Genomic DNA, 20134 nt, shown 5'->3' on the forward strand with positions numbered 1-20134 from the left:
TGGTGGTGGAGGCGGATATGATAGGGTCTTTTAAGAGACTCCTGGAGAGGTACATGGAGCTTAGAAAAGTTGAGGGCTATGGGTGACCCTAAGTAATTTCTAAGGTAAGGACATGTTTGGCACAGCTTCGTAGACCGAAGGGGCTGTATGTTTTGTGCTGTAGGTTTTCTATATTTCTATGATTTATTTTCCCTCTCAACTCCATTTTCCTGCCTTCTCCCTATAACCTTCGATACCCTTACTATTCTGATTGCAATAGTTGGGCTAAAAGCAACAGTTGAATGATGTGATGACACCACCTCACATGTCCAAATCCTACAGCATTGAGCGTTACTGGTAGCATTTGATGTCTAGCAGAATGTGGATTCTGTGCATACTTTACAGTAGAGCTTGGAATGTAGATCAGCTGCCTAAGTAAGGAGACTGAAGTCTCTTGGCAGCACCTTTGCCCCTTCATAACGACCTAACCCAGCTATGACCAAGATCGTGACCAGATACTATGATGTCATCGAATGGTGGAGAGTGTTCAAGGGGGACGTCCGTTCCTCTGTTTCTGTGAGGGTTTGGCACTGACAACTGTCCTTATTTTCCTCCCTTTTGTGAGTGTCACTCCCCAGTGACCCACAGTCAAAGGAGAGAGAAGAAACAACTGCCCTGCAGTCCATCTGTCTGCATTCCTCAGAACAAGTGAACATGTACTGCTGCCTTTGTCCAGAACAAGTCTGAGTTATTGATGTGGATTGAAATACAAACAACACATTGTATAGAGCAGCCTGCCTGAGACTTGAGAGGAAGTGGCTACCCAGCTGTGCAATAGCTCTGTTTCCCTCTGTACTTTGAGACATTCTTCAGATGGACAATGAGATTGAGCAACAGTACAGGTAGCTTCTGCTCTTGACTACAAATCTGCTAGTGTATAAAATTAAAAGCTGTGCCAAAACATGACAAATCTAAACCTCAAGCAATTTTATTTTTTTCGAAACAACCTTGTCGACTCATGAAGGGTCCCAGCCTGAAACGTCGACCGTTTACTCTTTTCCATAGAGGCCTGTAGAGTTCCTCCAGCATTTTGTGTGTGTTGCTTGTCAGCCTGATTGAGTGTGAATTCATAAATAAAATGTACTGTACTGTATCTGAAACTTTAACTTTGTGAAAGTAACTTTCACACTTGGAAGAGCTTTCCTAGCTTAGACCGAGCCAGTCTGCCACAGCAGAGCCTGACCCAACTTGAATCCAATCGTTTTATCAGACCTGCACCCACACATATATAGTCAGCCCGGTGGGACTTGGGCCGAGCAACCGGGCTCTGCACCAAACAACTCCCTCCTGAGAATCAAGTTAAAGCCATAACTCTGTCCTCTCATGTTTCTTTCCAAAGTAAATAAAATCATGCTGGGTGATGAACTATTGACAAGAGCCAAAAGTGGACAAAGACCCTCTGTTAGGCTTGCTTGTAATAGGTCTAAGAAATGGCAACACTGAATGAACCAACTCTAATAAGTGTAATTTTGGGAATCTACCCCAAAGCCTCACTGATACCACCACCACTACCACCATTCAGGTTCCATATGGTCAGCTCGGGATGTATCTGAACAAGAAGTGACTCCGCTTCCCATGGCAGGCCATTCCTGTGGCTTTCCAAACCCTGGATCCTGCTACTGGTTACAAGCTAGCTGAATCAGGTACCTTAGACTCCGAAAATGAGTGCTGACGTGGCCAATCAAGTGCAGAGTTTCTTGTGTTTGTAAGTGCAACATTTCCCTGTTTTGTGTGTGCTGGGGCTTAGGACGTGAGGAGGAAGGACAGAGCAGTGAATCACAATGCCTTCACAATCCTAGCATAGGGGACGTTTGATGGACCCGCTTCCCTTTTCCCACTTCCCACTTCCCACAGGCAGGTATTGTGCCCTTTCCTGACGTTCCTAATTTTCTGGCAGCAGGTAAATAGGAACAAGAGCACAGATGTCTGGAGTTCCTCAAAAAGATTCTGACAAAATATTTTTGCTCTATTTGAGTTTTTGGACTCAAATTGAATAAAAGAGATGTTATAACATCTGCTCAGCAGTTCCTGAATATTTTAAATAAGTGTTTATATTCAATACAACTAAATAAAAGAGCATCTTAAGACCTCTTAAATTTAGTTTGGTTATTACTCATAATTGGCATACAAGATGCCAGCTGGACTGAGACTTTATTTGTCCTGATGTTTTAATGCATTTAGTGAACTTAATTTTGATCATCCCATGTCTCCCACTCATTGTTGACATTGCTGAGATGAAAGCACTTAATTTCAGTATAATTTTAATATGTATCTGGGGAGGTAAAGTGGGAGCTGGCATCATCATGTCAGTAATTTATTACTAATCTGGGTGGCAAGGTGGAGATACATCTCTACCTAAGGAGGTGTAAGATGCACCTTCCCTACACGAGCCTGCAGTTCACCCTTGGGCAAGGTGTAGTACCTGCTCAGCCCCCCGATCAGGGTCATGTTGAGTCATGGGACCAGGTGGTGGATGGTCGTATGAGCAGCTGGTGCATATCACAAGTCCTGGTTATGTGACCACTGATGCCAGGCAGGCAATCTCTGAACAGCATTGATGACAGCTTGGGTCAACCATCTTGTAAAGGCACTGCCCAGAAGGCGGCAATGGCAAACCACTTCTGTCGAAAAATTTGCCAAGAACATTCACGGTTAAAGGACCATGATCGCCCATGTCATATGACACAGCACATAATGATGAGGATTCCAAATCAGGATCATGTCAAGGGTGATCACAGCACAACTGAGGAGGCAAACTTTTCAAATGTCCCATAAAATTTGGGATATAACTGTTATTAAATAACACTGCCATTTTATAGCTGAGGGAAAGATTACCACATCTGACAACACAGGCATATTGGAACATAAAGCAGCACAGCACAGGAACAGGCCTTTTGGCACACAGTGTTGTACCAAATCAATTAAACTAGCATTCAAATTATAATTTATTAATATTCAACCAGTCACCTATCCTTTTTTGTTACCCTGGATTCCACCTTTAAGGGAAGTATTATTGAAAGTCATTAATTCGTTTGCTTGCAAAAAAAGCAGCTTAGATTGCAACCTGCTCCCTTTGAATGCACAATCTTCAATTTGCTTTTGAGTACAAGCATAGCTCAGAATGATCAGTTACATTTCTTTGCTGAGTTGAGCTGGGTAGACTTGTAAAATTTCCTTTCCTAGGTTTAAAGTTGAGTGTCTTTTTCAGATCTAGACTAAGGGAAAATATTAACTTGAATTCTGAGGTCAGTGGTAAGCTGTCCCTGCTCACAGTTGATATCTGAATTAAGTTATTGCATTCCTTAAAATACCCTGTTCGGAATTTGCTGTACAAAGCTACCTCTGATTTCACCAGTGAGGTCTCCCCGCATGGCTGGGGCTGCTGTCTATAAGTGGTATCACATGGGTGGACGAGTCAGACCAGATCCAGTCCAGTGTTTATTGCTGAAAATCTTTCAACTGGTGTCCAAGCTGAGCACCCAGTCAAAACTGTCCAGACTCTGAATGTCAAGAATGCCCAAAATTATGTCAAAATATTTTTTAAAAATAAATTATTTTTAATATTTAAGAAAAAATGAAAATATATAGGGGAGAAATATTAGAGGACATGAATTTAAGCTGAGAGTGAGAAAGCGTAAAGGTGACGGGGCATGTGGAGAGTTTCAGGTGCCTGGGCATCTATTGGTAGTGGTTGAAACAGTATTTAAGAGGCTACTAGATTGGCACATGAATATGTAGGGATGGAGGATATGGGTTATGTGCAGGCAGAAGAGACTTACTTTAATTCAGCATCATGTTCAAAGTTCAAAGTACATTTATTATCAAAGTATGTATACGTTATACAACCTTGAGATTCAACTCCTTACGGCCAGCCACAAAACAAAGAAACCTCAAAGGAGCCCATTAAAAGAAATAAGTCCATCAAACAACCAACGCACAGAGAAAAGGAAACATATCGTGCAAACAATAAAAGTAAGAAAATAGCTTCAGAACTACAGCCTCCGTTCAGCACGGGGCTGAGTAAACATTGCAAGCAGTGAGTGGAACTGGCCCTCGCCTTGCCTCTGGTCCCCTCACCCTTTTCAATCAGGCCCGGTGCTTAAATTGTCCAAACATTGGGTTGTTCTTCACTCTTGGACTGCTCTGAGACCTGAACATTGCCAGCACAATCCAGCCCGTACCCAACTTTTCCAATTCAGCCTGGAGCTTAAATCGGATCAGACATTAGGACTTTCCTCACTTGTGGGGGTGCCACAACCTTGTCTCGACTCTGCTTCGACCCCGTCACTGCCTTCGTTTGCCTCGACCATGCTTTCCCTGCATCTCTGTCTCTGCCACCACTCGCCTCCACTTTCCTCGACCATTTTCCGCCTCCGCATTCACCTTCACCACCACTCGCCTTTCCATTGTTAGCGTTGACTGTTATTAATAAAGTATTATTGATAAGGTATTTAGTATTTTTCTTTGTTTTGATTTTTGCTGCTGATATGTAGTCGCTGGGCATCACCAGCACCATCTTAAGGATCTATTCCTGTGCTGTACTGGCTTGTTTTATGCTTAAATTTATTAAAAACAATTTAAAACTTTGAAATCTTGACAGCATGAAGCCTTGTAGCCATTCCCCTTCACTACAATTAATGAGGAACTCAGTGCTGTACCTAAATCTATAGAGGTCCTCCATTGGTGATCTCCATGAGTGGTCAGATGGAGGACTGTGACCAGAGAGTCAATGATGTTTGGATCTTCTCCACTGGTTCACACATCCTCAAAAGTTCACTGATTTCTACATAGAAAGCAACCGACAGTTACACACACACACACAAAGTACTGGAGGAGATCATCAGGTCAGGCAGCATCTACGGAAGGGAATAAACAGTTAATATTTCAGGCCGAGACTCTTCATCAGGACTGGGAAGGAAGATGGCAGAAGCCAGAATAAGGAGGAGGAGGAAGGTGATAGGGGAGGGGTAAGGTGGATGGGTGGGGAAAGTGGTGGATGAAATTATAAGCTGGGAGGTGATAGGTGGAAGATGCAAAGGGCTGAATAAGCAATCTGATAGGAGAGAACAGCGAACCATTGGAGAAAGGCAGCCTGAGGAAGCTGATGGGCAGGTGACGAGAAAGAGTAAGAAGGGAGTCAGAATGGCGAATGGAAAGAAGGGGAGGGGGAAGAAATGACCAGAATTTAGAGAAATTGATGGTCATGCCATCAGCTTGGAAGCTACCCAGACGGATTATGAGGTATTGCTCCTCCATCTTGAGAGTGGCCACAAAACCCAGTTTATCACTGTTGTTTGAAGAACTAGGATTGGAATTACTTAAAAAGTTTTAATGACTCATTAACTGTAAAAGCTCAATGTCAGTCATCTCTGATAGAATCAAGATACAGGACATCAGAGAACCCGGGACATTGTTCTGTTTGGCCTTAAGTGGTGGAAGGAATGGGGGCTGAAAGCTGAAATGAGCAATGGGATTTATTAATTCTACTTGATGGTGCAGAGGCAGCAGAGCAGGACAAAGGATGGGAGAAGAACGAACACTGTTCTTTATGTAAAATGCGACTCAAGTGTCACAAGCATCTTGCAGCTGTCAGTCAGAATGGCATGAAGAAAAATCCATACCATAAAATCTGCCAATCATTGAGAGCAAGATATTGAAAACCTACTCAACAAAGTGTGAAATACTGACTAGTTTAATGGATTTTTTAAGCATTTTCTTCCCCATTTTACAATTTATAGCACACTGAAATTAATTGGTCATTGAGATTTATGCTTCTCTAAAGCAATAATGTTTTGGTTGTATGGAGGTGAAGGAATGAGAGTTATAATCAGACCCAGGAGACGTAAAACAGAATATAAAAGAAAAGGGTGAAAATATTTGTCTCACTGTAGCTGACCCTTTGGTGTCTAAACTGCCCTGTTATCTCTCTTTCCCTTGTTAGTGAGAGAGAGAGAGGGAATGCCTGTGGGATGTCAAACTATTGGGATGAACAGTAGTTTTTGATGGACTGCAGACAATGGTTTCTCTTTGGAGCTTTGCTGTTGCTTGCATGGTGGGTGGTGGGAATGCTGATGCTTTCTACTGGAACTAGTGGGGTGAGGGTTGATGTTTTGCTGCTGCTTGTGCGTGGGAGGGGGCAGGGGAGTTGGGGTTCTTACGTTTCTTTCTGTCATTCGTTCTTTGCCGGTTTCCTTCAGTTTCAATGATGGCTGAGGAAAGTAAGAATTTCAGGTTGTATATTGTATACGTTCTCTGATATTAAATGGAAACACTAAACCTATCTTAGTCTTTGAATACCCAACCTACTGGTTTATAATTTACTCAAGATGTTCTCATGGAAGTGAAAGAATTAAGTACATTCAAATGACGGTGGGCTGAAAAGTATGTTTGACATAACATCTCTGCTGGTATTCTGGATCAAAGTCAAAGCTGAATATCTTGAGATAGCTATGGAAGCACTGAAAACGTTGCTTCTATTTCCAACATATCTCTGCAACGAATGCAATGAAAACTAAATTGCGGAATAGACTGGACATAAGGAACCCCCTTCGAGTATTGCTGTCTCCCATCACCCCTTGATAGGACCCTGTTGCTGCAGGAAAACAAGCCCAGGGCTCCCACTGATTCAGCGATATTGGTGCGTTGCAATGATTTTATATGTTCATACGGGGAAAATATGCGCTGTGTGTTTAATTTCCAAACGTTACTTAAAATGTTATGATGCTATTGACTTATATAACCATATAACAATTACAGCACTGAATCAGGCCATCTCTGACTTTCTAGTCCGTGCTGAACGCTACTCTCACCTCGTCCCACCGACCTGCACTCAGCCCATAACGCTCCATTCCTTTCCTGTCCATATACCTATCCAATTTTCTTTAAATGATAATATCGAACCTGCTTCTACCACTTCTACTGGAAGTTCATTCAACACTTACTTCAAGCTCCCCTGTCCTCCCCTGATAATTGACTTATCACTATATTCATGCGAGGAAAATTAGCACTGTGTGTTTAATATTAAATTCGTTAGATAAACCGTTTTAGAAATGAAATTGAGTGTATTAGCCACTTATCACCGATATTCCGGTCGTGATTAACACTCCCTCCTCCCCCTGTTCCCCCTCCCCCCAAACAGAATCGCCAAAAACGACTTTGTAGAAAAAAAATCGGCACATGCACGCATGCGCAAGTCACACATGCGCACTGGTGCCCGCGCAAGGCTTCATGGTCATTGTAGTCTTTCTCTGGGTAAACACAACGTATTTGACTGCTACTGTTGTCCGTTGGCAACCATTCCCCGCCCCCCTCGCCTCCCGTCGGCCGGTCCGCAAGAATATTGTCAACATGAAACCGGTCTGTAGTGCAGAAAAGTTTGGGGACCCCTGTTCTAAACCACTGATTCCCAACCTGGGGTTCATGGACACCTTGGTTAATGGTAGGGGTCCATGGCATAAAAAAGGTTGGGAACCCCTGCTCTAACCAATTTGCTGGAGGGAGTCAGTGGGCTGAAGAGCATCTTTGGAGAGTAAAGGTAATTGTCAATATTTTGAGTCACAACCCTACATCAGGACAATACCTTTCTACTCACAGATGCTGCCCGACTTAATGAGTTTTGCCAGTAGATTGTTTCTTGCTTCAGATTCCGGCACCTGCAGATTTTTGTGTCTAAAACCTTTTGCCTCCACTGCCCTTCAGAGAATGAGTTCCAGATCTCTATTCCCTCTCTCTAAAAATCAGCTTGCGCAATACCTCTACCAAGTATCTTAAATCAAAGTCCTCCAGGTATTGACCTTGGTCATATTTTTTATACATTTCCCTTAATCCTGCCCTCATCCGCTTCTACTTCAGACAAGCCACCTCGTCCAGCACTGCCAACGTCTGTCTAATGTATTGATGGAGAAATATGAAGACACTGAGATATTGTAAATTGCAAATCATGGCAACACCTAACATTTTTATCTCAGTCAGCTCAGTACCAAAGGATAGACAACAATCACTTTCAGTGTAACAATAGGAACCACTGTGATTTGCTAACTGTGGTGTTCTGTCAGCCGCTTAACTCAGTCAGGTTATATTATGTATTCCCAATAAAAATGCACAATGGATTCCATTTAATTGGGCCGTTGGTTAATCGGGCAGCTACATATTTGGTACAAAACTCCTGAAGAATTAAAAGTAATCAAGAATATAGCCAGGATTCCCTTTGTTTTTAGGGGTACCGTGCCACTTAATTGGGACAGCACACTATTACCGAACTGTTTCTAACTAGAGTCAGTCATGTACACTTGTGCAGCCATTAGACACTACACTGTGCTTAGAGAGAATAATAGATTTTAAATAGTGTCCTGAAGAAGGATTTTGGCCTGAGATGTCAACTGTTTGTTCATTTCCATAGATGCTATCTGACCTAGTATTGGTAGTGTTTTAATTTGTTCTGTTTTTCATTTAAGTAGAGTGCCTATAAAAAATATTTATCCCCCTTGGAGGTTTTCATGTTTTATTGTTTTACAACGTTGAATCACAGTGGATTTAATTTGGCTTTTTTTTGGACTCTCATCAACAGAAATAGACTCTTTTATGTCAAAGTGAAAACAAATCGCTACAAAGTGATCTAAATTTATTATAATTATTAAACACAAAATAAGTATTCACCCGCTTTAAGTCAGCATTTAATAGATGCACTTTTAGTAGCAATTACAGCCTTGAGTCTGTGTGGATAGGTCTATATCAGCTTTGTACATCCGGACACTGAAATTATTCCCATTTCTTCTTTACAAAACTGCTCAAACTCTGTCAGATTGTATGTGAACAGCTCTTTTCAAGTCCAGTCACAAATTCTCAGTTGGATTGAGGTCTGGACTCTGACTTGGCTACTCCAGGATATTAACTTAGTTGTTTTTAAATGATTCTTGTGTAGTTTTGGCTTTGCGCTTGGGGTCATTGTCTTGCTGGAAAACAAATCTTCTCCCAGATCGTAGTTCACTGCATTAGGTTTTCCTCCAGGATTTCCCTGTATTTTGCTACATTCATTTTACCTTCTACCTTCACAAGCCTTCCAGGACCTGCTGCAGTGAAGCATCCCACAGCATGATGCAGCCACCACTATGCTTCATGGTAGTGATGGTGTGTTTTTGATGATGTACAGTGTTTGCCTTCATCAGATCATAGAACCTTCTTCCAGCTGACTTCAGAGTCTCCCACATGCCTCTGGCAAACTCTAGCCAAGATTTCATGTGAGTTTTTTTCAACAGTGGCTTTTCTTTAGTCACTTGCCCATAAAGCTGCGTCTGGTGAAGCACCTGGGCAACAGTTGTTGTATATGCAGTCTCTCCCGTCTCAGCCACTGAAGCTTGTTTCTCCGCCAGAGTTGTCATAGATCTCTCGGTGGTCTCCCTCACTAGTCCTCTTCTTGCACGGTCACTCAGTTTTTGAGGATTGCATGCTCTAGGCAGATTTACAGTTGTGCCATATTCTTCCCATTTCTTGAATATTTACTTAACTGTACTCCAAAGGATATTCAGTGACTTGGAAATTTTCTTATATCCATCTCCAAACTTCTGCTTTTCAATAACCTTTCATGGAGTTGTCTTCAAGGTGTAGTTTTTGCCAGGATACTGACTCACCAGCAGTTGGACTTTCCAGATACAGGTTATAATTTAACTTAAATCAATTGAAACATCATGACTGCAGAGAAGACTCCAAAAACAGATCTCCATTTAACTAATTATGTGACTTCTAAAACCAACTGGCTGCATCAGTGATGATTTGGTGTGTCATACTAAATGGGGCAAATACTTATGCAATCAATTATTTTGTGTTTTATATTTGTAATTAGTTTAGATCACTTTGTAGAGATTTGTTTTCACTTTGACATGAAAGGGAATTATTTCTGTTGATCAGTGTCAAAAAATGCCAAATTAAATCCACTGTGATTCAATATTGTAAAACAATAAAACATGAAAACTTCCGGGGGGGGGGTGAATACTTTTTATAGGCACTGTACAAAATTCGTTACTCAGTGACGCACTAGTTTAACTATTTTCATGAAACTTCAGCTAATTGGGGCGGATGCTTAATTGGGTCAATTGTGCTGGTCCCTATGTGCCCCAATTAATCAGAATGCATTGTATTCCATTGTGCAATTATATACCTTCAAGAAGAAAAATCAATCTGCAGCTCTTTATAGTTAGAGATGGTATCAAGCTGAAAGAACAGCTATATAATTTGCAAAGATTAATGGATGGCCAGAAATGTTGGAAAGTTAAAGTCTGATTAAAACAAAAATGAGGAGGAAACAGATCGAGAGTAGATTGGATGAACTTACAAAATCAATTCAGAACTTTCATAACTTCGTGGAACAGAGAGCAGTTATGATGAATTGTCCTAAAAGAAATGAAACTAAGAAATTAATAATGGCAAAGATTTTTGAACATATGCCTTCACAGCACTAAAAAACAATTAAAGCATGTCAATAAGAGAAGAAAATACAGATGCAGAACAAGAAGAACTTAAGACTATCACTACTTGTGAATAGGTCTGTGGACTGACAGATGGCAGTAGGAATGGTGGACATATTGACTGTGATCTTGCAAGAGTTTCAGAATAAGGGTTAGGCATTGAAGATAGAGAAGAGGAGGAACTTCTTCCCTCAGAGAACTGGATTTCACAGGGACCAGAGAAAAAAATACAGAACGCTGAAAGAACTCAGTGGGTCAAGTGAAAGGTTTAGGTTCATCTGCATCAGGACTAAGAAGGTTGCTAGTGTATAGCAACAGGACAGGCTGGGATAGAGGCTGGTAGGTGATAGGATGATGGATGATGGGCATCACCACTAGGAAGGAGTATAAGGATGGAGATTGGAGGTGAACCAAGGGAGAACTAGGTGGAGGGGTGAGTGTGTTTGGGAGAACACCAAGGGTATGGATTAGCTTAAAAGAGAGAATTCAGTGTTCATAGCAATGGGATGTAAGCTATCCAAGTGGAACATAATATGTTGTTCTTCCAGTCTGTCTTTATCCCAGACTGCTTTAGAGGCATTTGATATATTTAAGCTTGAGGGAGTCAGATCTTTGGATTATAAGGGAATCAAGACGAACAGGAGATAGACAGGAAAGTGGAGTTCAGACTAACATCTAACCATGGGTGACTTTACTGAATGGTAGAGCAGGCCCAAGGGCGTCATGTGACCTACTGCTACTTCTATCTTAATTTTTTTTAAAATTTATTTAGTGATACAGCACGGTTACGGGTCATTCCAGGCCAGCAAACCTGCACCGCCCAACTATACCCATGTGACCAATTAACTTACTGACCCACACGCCTTTGGAATGTGGGAGGAAACTGGAACACCCAGAGGATACCTACATGGTCAGCGGGAGAAAGTACAAACTCCTGATAGTCAGTGGAATTGAACCCGGATCACTGGCATTGTAATAGTATTATGGTAGCCACTATGCTACCATGCTCTCCCACTTCTGTTCTTATGTTCCTCTGTTCAGAGAGGAAAAAAGAAACTTGAAGCCAAAATACTGCTGCTCTGCTGATTGGGTAATAGAACACTGGATGTGCTATCTTTTGAAAGGCCTCTATCTGTTTCCTGAGGTGGATGTCCATTTGAAGAGCAGGAGCTGTTCTCAATGCCTTGCCATCAAAATTTCTGAAGTAGATATCCTTGGAGTTGTCACCTTTGTGGTTGTGGGTTCTGCTGTGCAGTATTTGGCTGTCGTGGTCCGTACGTTACCACTACCAATACTAGTCTTCAATAATGGGCTGTATTTGGGGTATAGCTGAAACCCACAGCTGAGCACTGAGTGAGCCCACTACTTGCCCTGGCCTAGTCCAGGCAGCCTCTCCACACCTAGCTGTGGGCGATCCTTTGCTGCGGGAATGACAGCAGAGAACAAAGGCCTGTGATGGGATCCTGGTACAGCCACGGAGAGATCAGGGGTTTGAAATAGGCTCCTGTGACAGCGGATCCTGATTAGATGTCCTCTTTTAAAAGTTCAGATAGGTGGTTACCTTGTCAGTGCTTGGCCTGGAGGATTCGTGAGGACTTGGTATCAAAGTACATCATAAACCTAAGAGATTCTGCTGCAGATGCTGTAAATCCACAGCAACACACAAAATGCTGGAGGAACTCAGCAGGTCAGATGGCATCTATGAAGGGGAATAAGCAGACAGCGTTTTCAACCAAGACCATTCATTAGGACTTTACTGGGGTTGGGGTATTGAATCACTTCCTTCCAGCTCCACTAGCTGTCTTGATGAAGTTCCTAGAGCATTTTGTGCTTTGCTCACAAGCACATCATGTTGCCTGGGATTTCAGTGGAGGACTCCTTAATTGGCCTTGGGGTATTAGCTCAGGCTGAGACCTCAAGGCACTGTTTGAAGATAGCTCAAGTTGGCATCTTGTTTGTAGGTTAATAGCGTTATATTAAAACAGAGCAGCCAATCAGTGATCCAACTTCCGCTCTGAGAATCTTTCCAGGTGCAAATTTTCTGCTGTGTGTTGACTCTTGCCCAGAGTCTGGTGAATGCGGTTCAAACTCTAACCCAGTCTTAAGCAGAGATTTACACCACAGTGCAGTATTGAAGGAATTCTGAGAGAATAGGACACTAAACAGAGAAATTACTCTCTCAGGGGACATACAGTAAGAGATCCCATGGCACTGCTTGTAGAATGAGATATTCTCACTAAGAAATTCTTAGTAAATGTTTACCTTTCAAACAATATTTTTAGGGTAAATTACCTGCCTTTTATCATATTGCTATGTGTAGCGGATTACAAACTTTGCCTTACAGGACCTTACTTTAAGAGTAATTCATTGGTTATAAAATGTTTTTGGACTTCCTGAGGTTACTAACAATGGTGTACTAAACAATCCCTTCTTTTAAAACATCTACCTAGGGCATAACTCATTGGCTTTGAACCACTTAGGAGAGCAACACAAGTATTATAAATGCATTTTCTATTTTTAGCTTGACTATTATACCACATTGTAAACATGAGAAAGGTTTTGTTTAATTACGTAGGAGCCATGTATCTATTGACTGTCTGTATTGTATTTTGTGTTATTCGTTACATGGGTTGTGGCATGGTAGAGGCAAAGAGTATAGTTCTGTATTCACACCTTCTCTTGGGTCATTTTAGTCTGATTTTAGAGCTGGTGGAATGATATTTTTTGTTGACCGCTTAAGAACGCTAACACTTAAGCATGTTAATTTTTCTAATATTCTTGAATATGCTGAGACCGCTTATTTCAATATTTCGCTAGTTTTAGTTTCATTAGATTTTTAAAATCATTACAAGATTGTTCATTTTTGTTGGTTTCTCAATAAAGGATTGAATGTACTTTCTTCGACTTAGAACGTCGTTATTTTGAAGTACTTCATAAAGCGTCAACCTCCGTGCTTATACTCTGAGCGGTCTTGGTTTGTTTTCAAGTAACTGCTACAAATCATTTCAATCTCTGTTAATGGGTCCTTTAGTAAAGTACATCTGGGATTGTGCAGGAATCCAGACTTTTTCCATTAGAAATTCTTTTCTTTTTTTTGCAATGGATGAAATGGGAATCAAATTCTGAAAAAGTTCAGCAGTTCAAGACTGAAAGCTATCAGTTAATGGGAAGTTAATGGAAGCTATCGAAGATGGGAAAAAAACATCGATGACCAGTTTCCATTCTGAGAACTCAGTGTCAGAGAAGTTGAAATCTTTGTAAAGCCTCCATATGATTAGATAGAAAGAAGAGATTGCAGAGAAGAATGAACAGGATATGATAGATCTGAATTTGTGGCTATAAAATATGTAAAGAGCTATTGGTAGTGTCCGGTTATTTAAAAATGTTCATGGCAGTGATTATCGAGATGAGTGAAAATGACACGGAAACTGATCTTCAAGATTTAAGAGTATTTTTGAATCATTTCCACTATCTTGGTAATTTCTTGCTACAACAGGGATATGATTAGAATGCTTAATTTGGAAATTTTGTAATAGGCACAAAATGTAATTGGCATCTTGATGCCAAGATATTCGTCTGGGAGAAAATGCTAACAGTAATTTGTTTATGATAACAGAATATTTAATAAACTCTGTGGTGGTGTTGGCGCTACTGCTATAAAGTAGTTTCTGTGGGTAGCCCATGTTGGGTCTATACATTTCATCAGAATCCATTTTAGAGATGTTGATTGAGTGATAGATGTTACCAAGACACGGGGATAACCATACTTGCTCCTTTTCAAATAGTACCCTGCAAATATTTGCATCCACTATACTACCAGAGCTGTACTGGAATGTCAGGCTGGATTATGTCTACTCAAGTTTCTAGAATGGGTCTTGAACCCACAACCTTCAATCCTAGCAGGAAGAACTCTATCTACTAAGACACAGTCGACATAAGACAAGACAGTGAATGTTTGATGGCCAGTTAGACTCTCAATATAGGCTTAAATCACACTAGACAGCTGAGTTAAGCCATATTTTAGAAACAGCAGAGGTTTCTTGTGTGTTTGACAGGATGACTGAGAGTAGATAGACATCATCTGACTCCTTTTTCATATGTTTGTGCATGAAAAGATGCTGCTGCAATTTTGTTTTTGGTAAAGTGACTGCTAACCCAAAAGGAACACACACAAACTGCTGGAGGAACTCAACAGGTCAGACGGCATCTATAGAAAAGAACAAAGTATCGACGGTTCCACTTGATGTTTCAGTGGTGAGACCATCGACTGTTTATTCCTTTCCATAAATGCTGCCTGACCTGCTGAGTTACTCCAGCATTTTGTGTGTGTTTTTCTGTACTTCCAGCATCTGCAGAATCTTGTGCGTATGATTTACTGACCCAAGAGATCTGTACGCTCCTTCACATGGGAATATTTGATGCAACAAGGTAGCATCAATTGGCCTTGTATCTTTGTCTTTTTGATGGCTGCTGTACACCCACATGTTAGAAAGCTTGTAAATACCCAGGTAGTGATTCTTTAGCTTCTCCGCCCACCTCACACCCTCCCTCCAACGGACAGAAGATAGACAAAGGATTAAATTGTGAAATCCCTGTCACCCAGCTGATCCATGTGACATTACAACAGCAGAGTAGGTCAATGTGTAGAGGTGGGAGGCCTGGAAATATACTTAAGCAGTGCTCCTAAAATGTGTGGGGGATTCTGGCAGGGAATTATCTTCACATGTTGATAGGGCTCGGAGCACTCGACAGAGAAATGATGAATAGAGTTCCAGCTCCCAAGATAAAAGGAAAAGCAAGCCTGACTGCAATTTTTTGAGTTACTTACAAGCAGAGTAGACAAAGGAGATGCAGTAGATGTGGTGTACTTGGATTTTCAGAAGGCCTTTGACAAGGTGCCGCACATGAGGCTGCTTAGCAAGATAAGAGCCATAGAATCACAAGGGAGTTAGTAGCATGGGTGAAGCATTGGCTGATTTGCAGAAAACAGAGAGTGGGAATAAAGGGATTCTACTCTGGCTTGCTACCGGTTACCAGTCGAGTTCCATAGGGGTTGGTGTTGGGACCGCTGCTTTTTACGATGTATATCAATGATTTGGACTCTGGGATTAATGGATTTGTGGCTAAATTTGCCAATGATACAAAGATAGGTGGAGGAGCGTGTAGTGTTGAGGAAACAGACAGCCTTCAGAGAGACAGAGATTTTAGGGGAATGGGCAAAGAAGTGACAAATGAAATACAATGTTGGAAAGTGTATGGTCATGCACTTTGGTGGAAGAAATAAATGGGCAGAATATTATTTAGATAGGGAGAGAATTCAAAATGCAGAGGTGCAAAGGGACTTGGGAGTCCTTGTGCAGGATACCCCAAAGGTTAACCTCCAGGTTGAGTCGGTGGTGACAAGGCAAATGCAATGTTGGCATTCATTTCTAGAGGTATAGAATACAAGAACAGGGATGTGACGTTTAGGCTCTGTAAGGCACTCGTGAGACCACACTTGGAGTATTGTGCGCAATTTTGGGCTCCTTATTTTAGAAAGGATATGCTGACATTGGAGAGGGTTCAGAGAAGATTCACGAGAATGATTCCAGGAATGAAAGGGTTACCTTATGAGGAACATCTGGAAGCTCTTGGGCTGTATTCTCTGAAGTTCAGGAGAATGAGGGGGGATCTCATAGAAACATTCTGAATGTTAAAAGGCCTGAACAGATTAGATATTGCAAAGTTATTTTCCATGGTAGGGGAGTCTAGGACAAGAGGGCACAACTTCAGGATTGAAGGACATCCATTTAGAACAGAGATGCGGAGAAATTACTTTAGTCGGAGGGTGGTAAATCTGTGGAATTTGTCGCCAGGAGCGGCTGTGGAGGCCAAGTTATTGGGTGCATTTAAGGCAGAATTAGATTGGTTCGAGATGAGCCATGGCATTAAAGGTTATAGGAAGAAGGCAGGGTAGTGGGGATGACTGGAAGAATTGGATCAGTCTTGATTGAATGGCGGAGCAGACTTGATGGACTGAATGGCCTACTTTTGTTGCTATATCTTAGGGTCTTGTAATTGCTGCTTGTGGGCCATAGAAACCAGAGTGTTCCCACCACACTGGTGCTTCACCCTACCTGGGCACACATCAAAGGTCGGCAATCATTTTTCTAGTCTTTTGATAATCACCTCAAATTGAGGATATGCAGACACATAATGATCACAATAATATTAATAATATCTAAAGAAAATAAATAAAATTGAATTCTTGCACATAAAATGGATTGCATCCCTCCACACAACAGAATGCTCAATCACTGACGTCTTCTGTTGTCATGATCTCCATCATCTCTCCTCTTGGCACCAGTTCCTCTGATTTCCATTCTCTGTCCTCTCACCACCAGTTTCCCTGATCTCCAACCTCCATCCCTTCCCCCTGATGTCCAGCCTCCTCTCCCTCATCATCGGCTCCCCGACATCAATTCCTCCCTTCCAGCCCTGCCCATCACAGCTTCCCCCTCCGCAGCCTTTGGCAACCTTCCCAACTGGTGGAGTGGTCAGCTACCACGCAGGCAGTGAAGTTACAAGATGTCCAGACAATACGAAAAGGCTCCCTACCTCTCCAAGCTGTGACAGATTATAAATGATTCCTTTTATCTTAGACGTTTTCAGGATGAAGGATTTGCACTTCAGGATCCAAGGAAGAGGGCTCAAACCACCTTTTTCAATCTGTCCCAAGACCCTCTGCTGCAGGCCCCTCTGGAGTTAGAGCCAGCCTTATCTATACACTGTGATACCAGAGACCTCACAGCCCAAAACAGAAGAAGGAGAAAGGCAGGCAAAGGCAGACTGAATTAAACTATCTAATATGTTAAAATAATAAGTAAGTCCTTACCGAGTAGGACTGGAATGATTGCAATTATGTTGCAGCGTAGCGTATATGTCATTCGGCTAGTTAGGTCTGGACAGGGCGGGGAGTCGAAGGGCACAAACAGGTAAAGGCCATAGAGGATCCATGGTATAAAAAGCAGAGCGACGAAGACGGACGATATGGCTTTAAGATGTGAAGCAGAGCAGCACTGGCAAAAGGGGCAGCACTTTTGGCCTCCACTTCCCCCAGCCGCTGCCTCCTTTTGTGAAGATTCCGCAGAGGCGTTGCGCTCAGAGTCACTGGAAATCAGTTCAATGGTCTCCGTGTCTGGCGAGGGGCCCAGCAATGGCTGGTCTTCCGAAGCCTGGCTGGAGAACTTGTGTGCCTTCTCCAGCACTGCCGTGCTCTCTGCCCCTGCCTTGTTGAAGTTCTGTGGGGGAACGGTGCCAGCTTCACCAGGCAATGACGATGCTGAAGAAGACACTTTCTCATCAGGCAAGGTCGAAGTTTCTCTGCTGATGTCCACTGACACGTTGTCTGGACGCTTGTGTTTATTTTCAGTGTATGGGAAGGTGTGATTTCTCACCAGTTCTGCTTTAATCATGTTCAAACGCCCATCACTCGGTGCACTCTGCTGTTTCGTGAGCTTCTGGTGGGCTTCATTGAACTGAAGTCTTTTGCCTTTTGGACCCGGTTCAGTTAAGTGATCTATGTTCTCATCAGATAGTGAATGAAGTTCTTCGACAGATGATTCCGGACTATCAGAGATGGGTGCCAATGTAATCTGGGTGTCTAGGTCCAGGAATGGAGAGAAGGAGAGGCGGCTGGGATCAATATCCTGAAGCTGGTTAATGATGTCAGTGATTGACTCCTTTACACTGTCAAATTCCTTTAGTTCATGACTATTGGCTGGTTGCCTTGGAGTAGTCATCGTTCGGGACTAACCTCTGGAAAGATACATAAGTTATGAGTAACAATGTGAAAAAAGTTACCAATGTATTATACATACATGTGATTATATTACAGACCAATTATGTTGTCTTTCACACTTTCTGGGTGTTGCTGAGACAGGCATAATTTAATTCCCATCTCTTACATCAGGGCCATTTCAGGAGACAATTATGCTGAGTCACGCCACACATTGACATTTTAAAATTCCAGGTTCATTTAACTAGGGAACACTCGCTGAGGGCTTAGGGAGCACTTACTGAGAGATCTGAATAGGTCTGTCACCTTGAGGCATGGTGAAGATGGTAGGGAGACACAACCGTAGTTGACAAGAGACGTGGAACACTTCGTCAAGAGGAAGAAAGAAGTTTACTTAAGATTTAGGATACAAGGATTAAAAGGCCTATAGAGAGTTACAGGGTAGCTGAAGAATGGACTTAGGAGAGCTGGAAGTGGACATGAGAAGGTCTTGATGAGTATGATTAAGGAAAACCCTATGGTGTCCTACAGGTATGTGAAGGACAAGAGGATGGCCAGAGTCAGGATAGGACCAACCAGTGATAGTAGAGGAGACATGTACCTGGAGTTGGAAGAGATAGCGGCAGTCCCTAATGAGTACTTTGCTTCAGTATTCACCAGTGAGAAGGACCTTGGTGATTGTGAGGACACTGTAAAATAGGCTTGAACATGCTGATGTTAAGAAAGAGGATGTGCTAGAACTTCTGAAAAACATTAAAGTTCAAAGTTCAAGGCAAATTTTATTATCAAAGTACATACTGTGTATGTCACCATATACAAACCTGAGATTCATTTTCCTGTGGGCGTACTCAGCAAATCTAGACAATAGCAACTATAACAGGATCAATGAGAGATCAACCAGAGTGCAGAACACAAGACACTGTGTAAAAGCAAATATAAATAAATAGTAATAAATAATGAGAACATGAGATAATGAGATAAAGAGTACTTAAAATGAATCATAAATTGGAGGAACATTTCAAAGATGGGGCAAGTGAGTGTAATTATCCCCTTTTGTTCAAGAGCCTGATGGTTGAGGGGTAGTAGCTGTTCTTGAACCTGGTGGTGCAAGTCCTGAGGCTCTTGTACTTTCTACCTGATGGGAATATAGTAGATAAGTCCCTGGAGCCAGACAAGATATACCCCAGGTTACTAAGCAAAACAAGAGAAAAGATTGCTGTGCCCTTGGCAATGATCTTATGTATTTACAGGCCACAGGAGCAGTACCAGATGATTAGAGGGGGGCAAATGTTATTCCCTTTTTCTAGCAAGGATATAGGGATAACCCTGGGAATTATAGACCAGTGAGTCTTACTTCATGGTCTATCTTTCTCCATAGATGCCGCCTGACCTGCTGAGATCCTGCAGCATTTTGTGTGTTACCTTGTAACGGAGATATGTCCCATATATCCAGTTGTTTTGCAGGGGCTCAAAACAAATTTGACCATGTTATGTTATGGAAACAGATTTGTGCTCTCAAATTTCGGCTTCTCTTCCGTAACGGTCTTGATGACACCGCATACTTTTAGAACATATCCGTAGAAACTGAGATTTACACCAGCTGGAATATGCCAGCTGACTGGACTTTGTTAAGTAGGAGCAGCAGCATTAAATCACGGCAATGTTGGGAATAAAATGGGAATATTCTCAGCAGAGAAGGCAAGTGACTGCAAATGATCCTGCAATGTAACCACTTTCTCCTGTTCTGACTTCCTACATTTTAATTACTTTAAATTATTCTATTTCCAATGGGGATATCACTTGCTGTATAGCATGTAGCTAAGGGTTCAAATAAAGACCTGAGTTCCTACATCCTGGT

At 42.0% G+C, this 20134-nt stretch overlaps 1 protein-coding gene across 3 annotated transcripts in view; it reads right to left on the minus strand.

Moving 5' to 3' along the window:
- LOC134337563 (uncharacterized) overlaps nt 1–20134 on the minus strand; it is a 136114-nt gene that overhangs the window by 25357 nt on the left and 90623 nt on the right. For all 3 annotated transcript variants that reach the window (XM_063032691.1, XM_063032690.1, XM_063032692.1), the window contains exon 2: nt 17374–18296. In XM_063032691.1, coding sequence (XP_062888761.1) covers nt 17374–18280 — 907 coding nt within the window. In that variant the 5' untranslated portion in view covers nt 18281–18296. The remainder of the gene's footprint in view (nt 1–17373; nt 18297–20134) is intronic.

This window comes from Mobula hypostoma, chromosome 24 (assembly GCF_963921235.1).
Source record: "Mobula hypostoma chromosome 24, sMobHyp1.1, whole genome shotgun sequence".
Taxonomy (NCBI): domain Eukaryota; kingdom Metazoa; phylum Chordata; class Chondrichthyes; order Myliobatiformes; family Myliobatidae; genus Mobula; species Mobula hypostoma.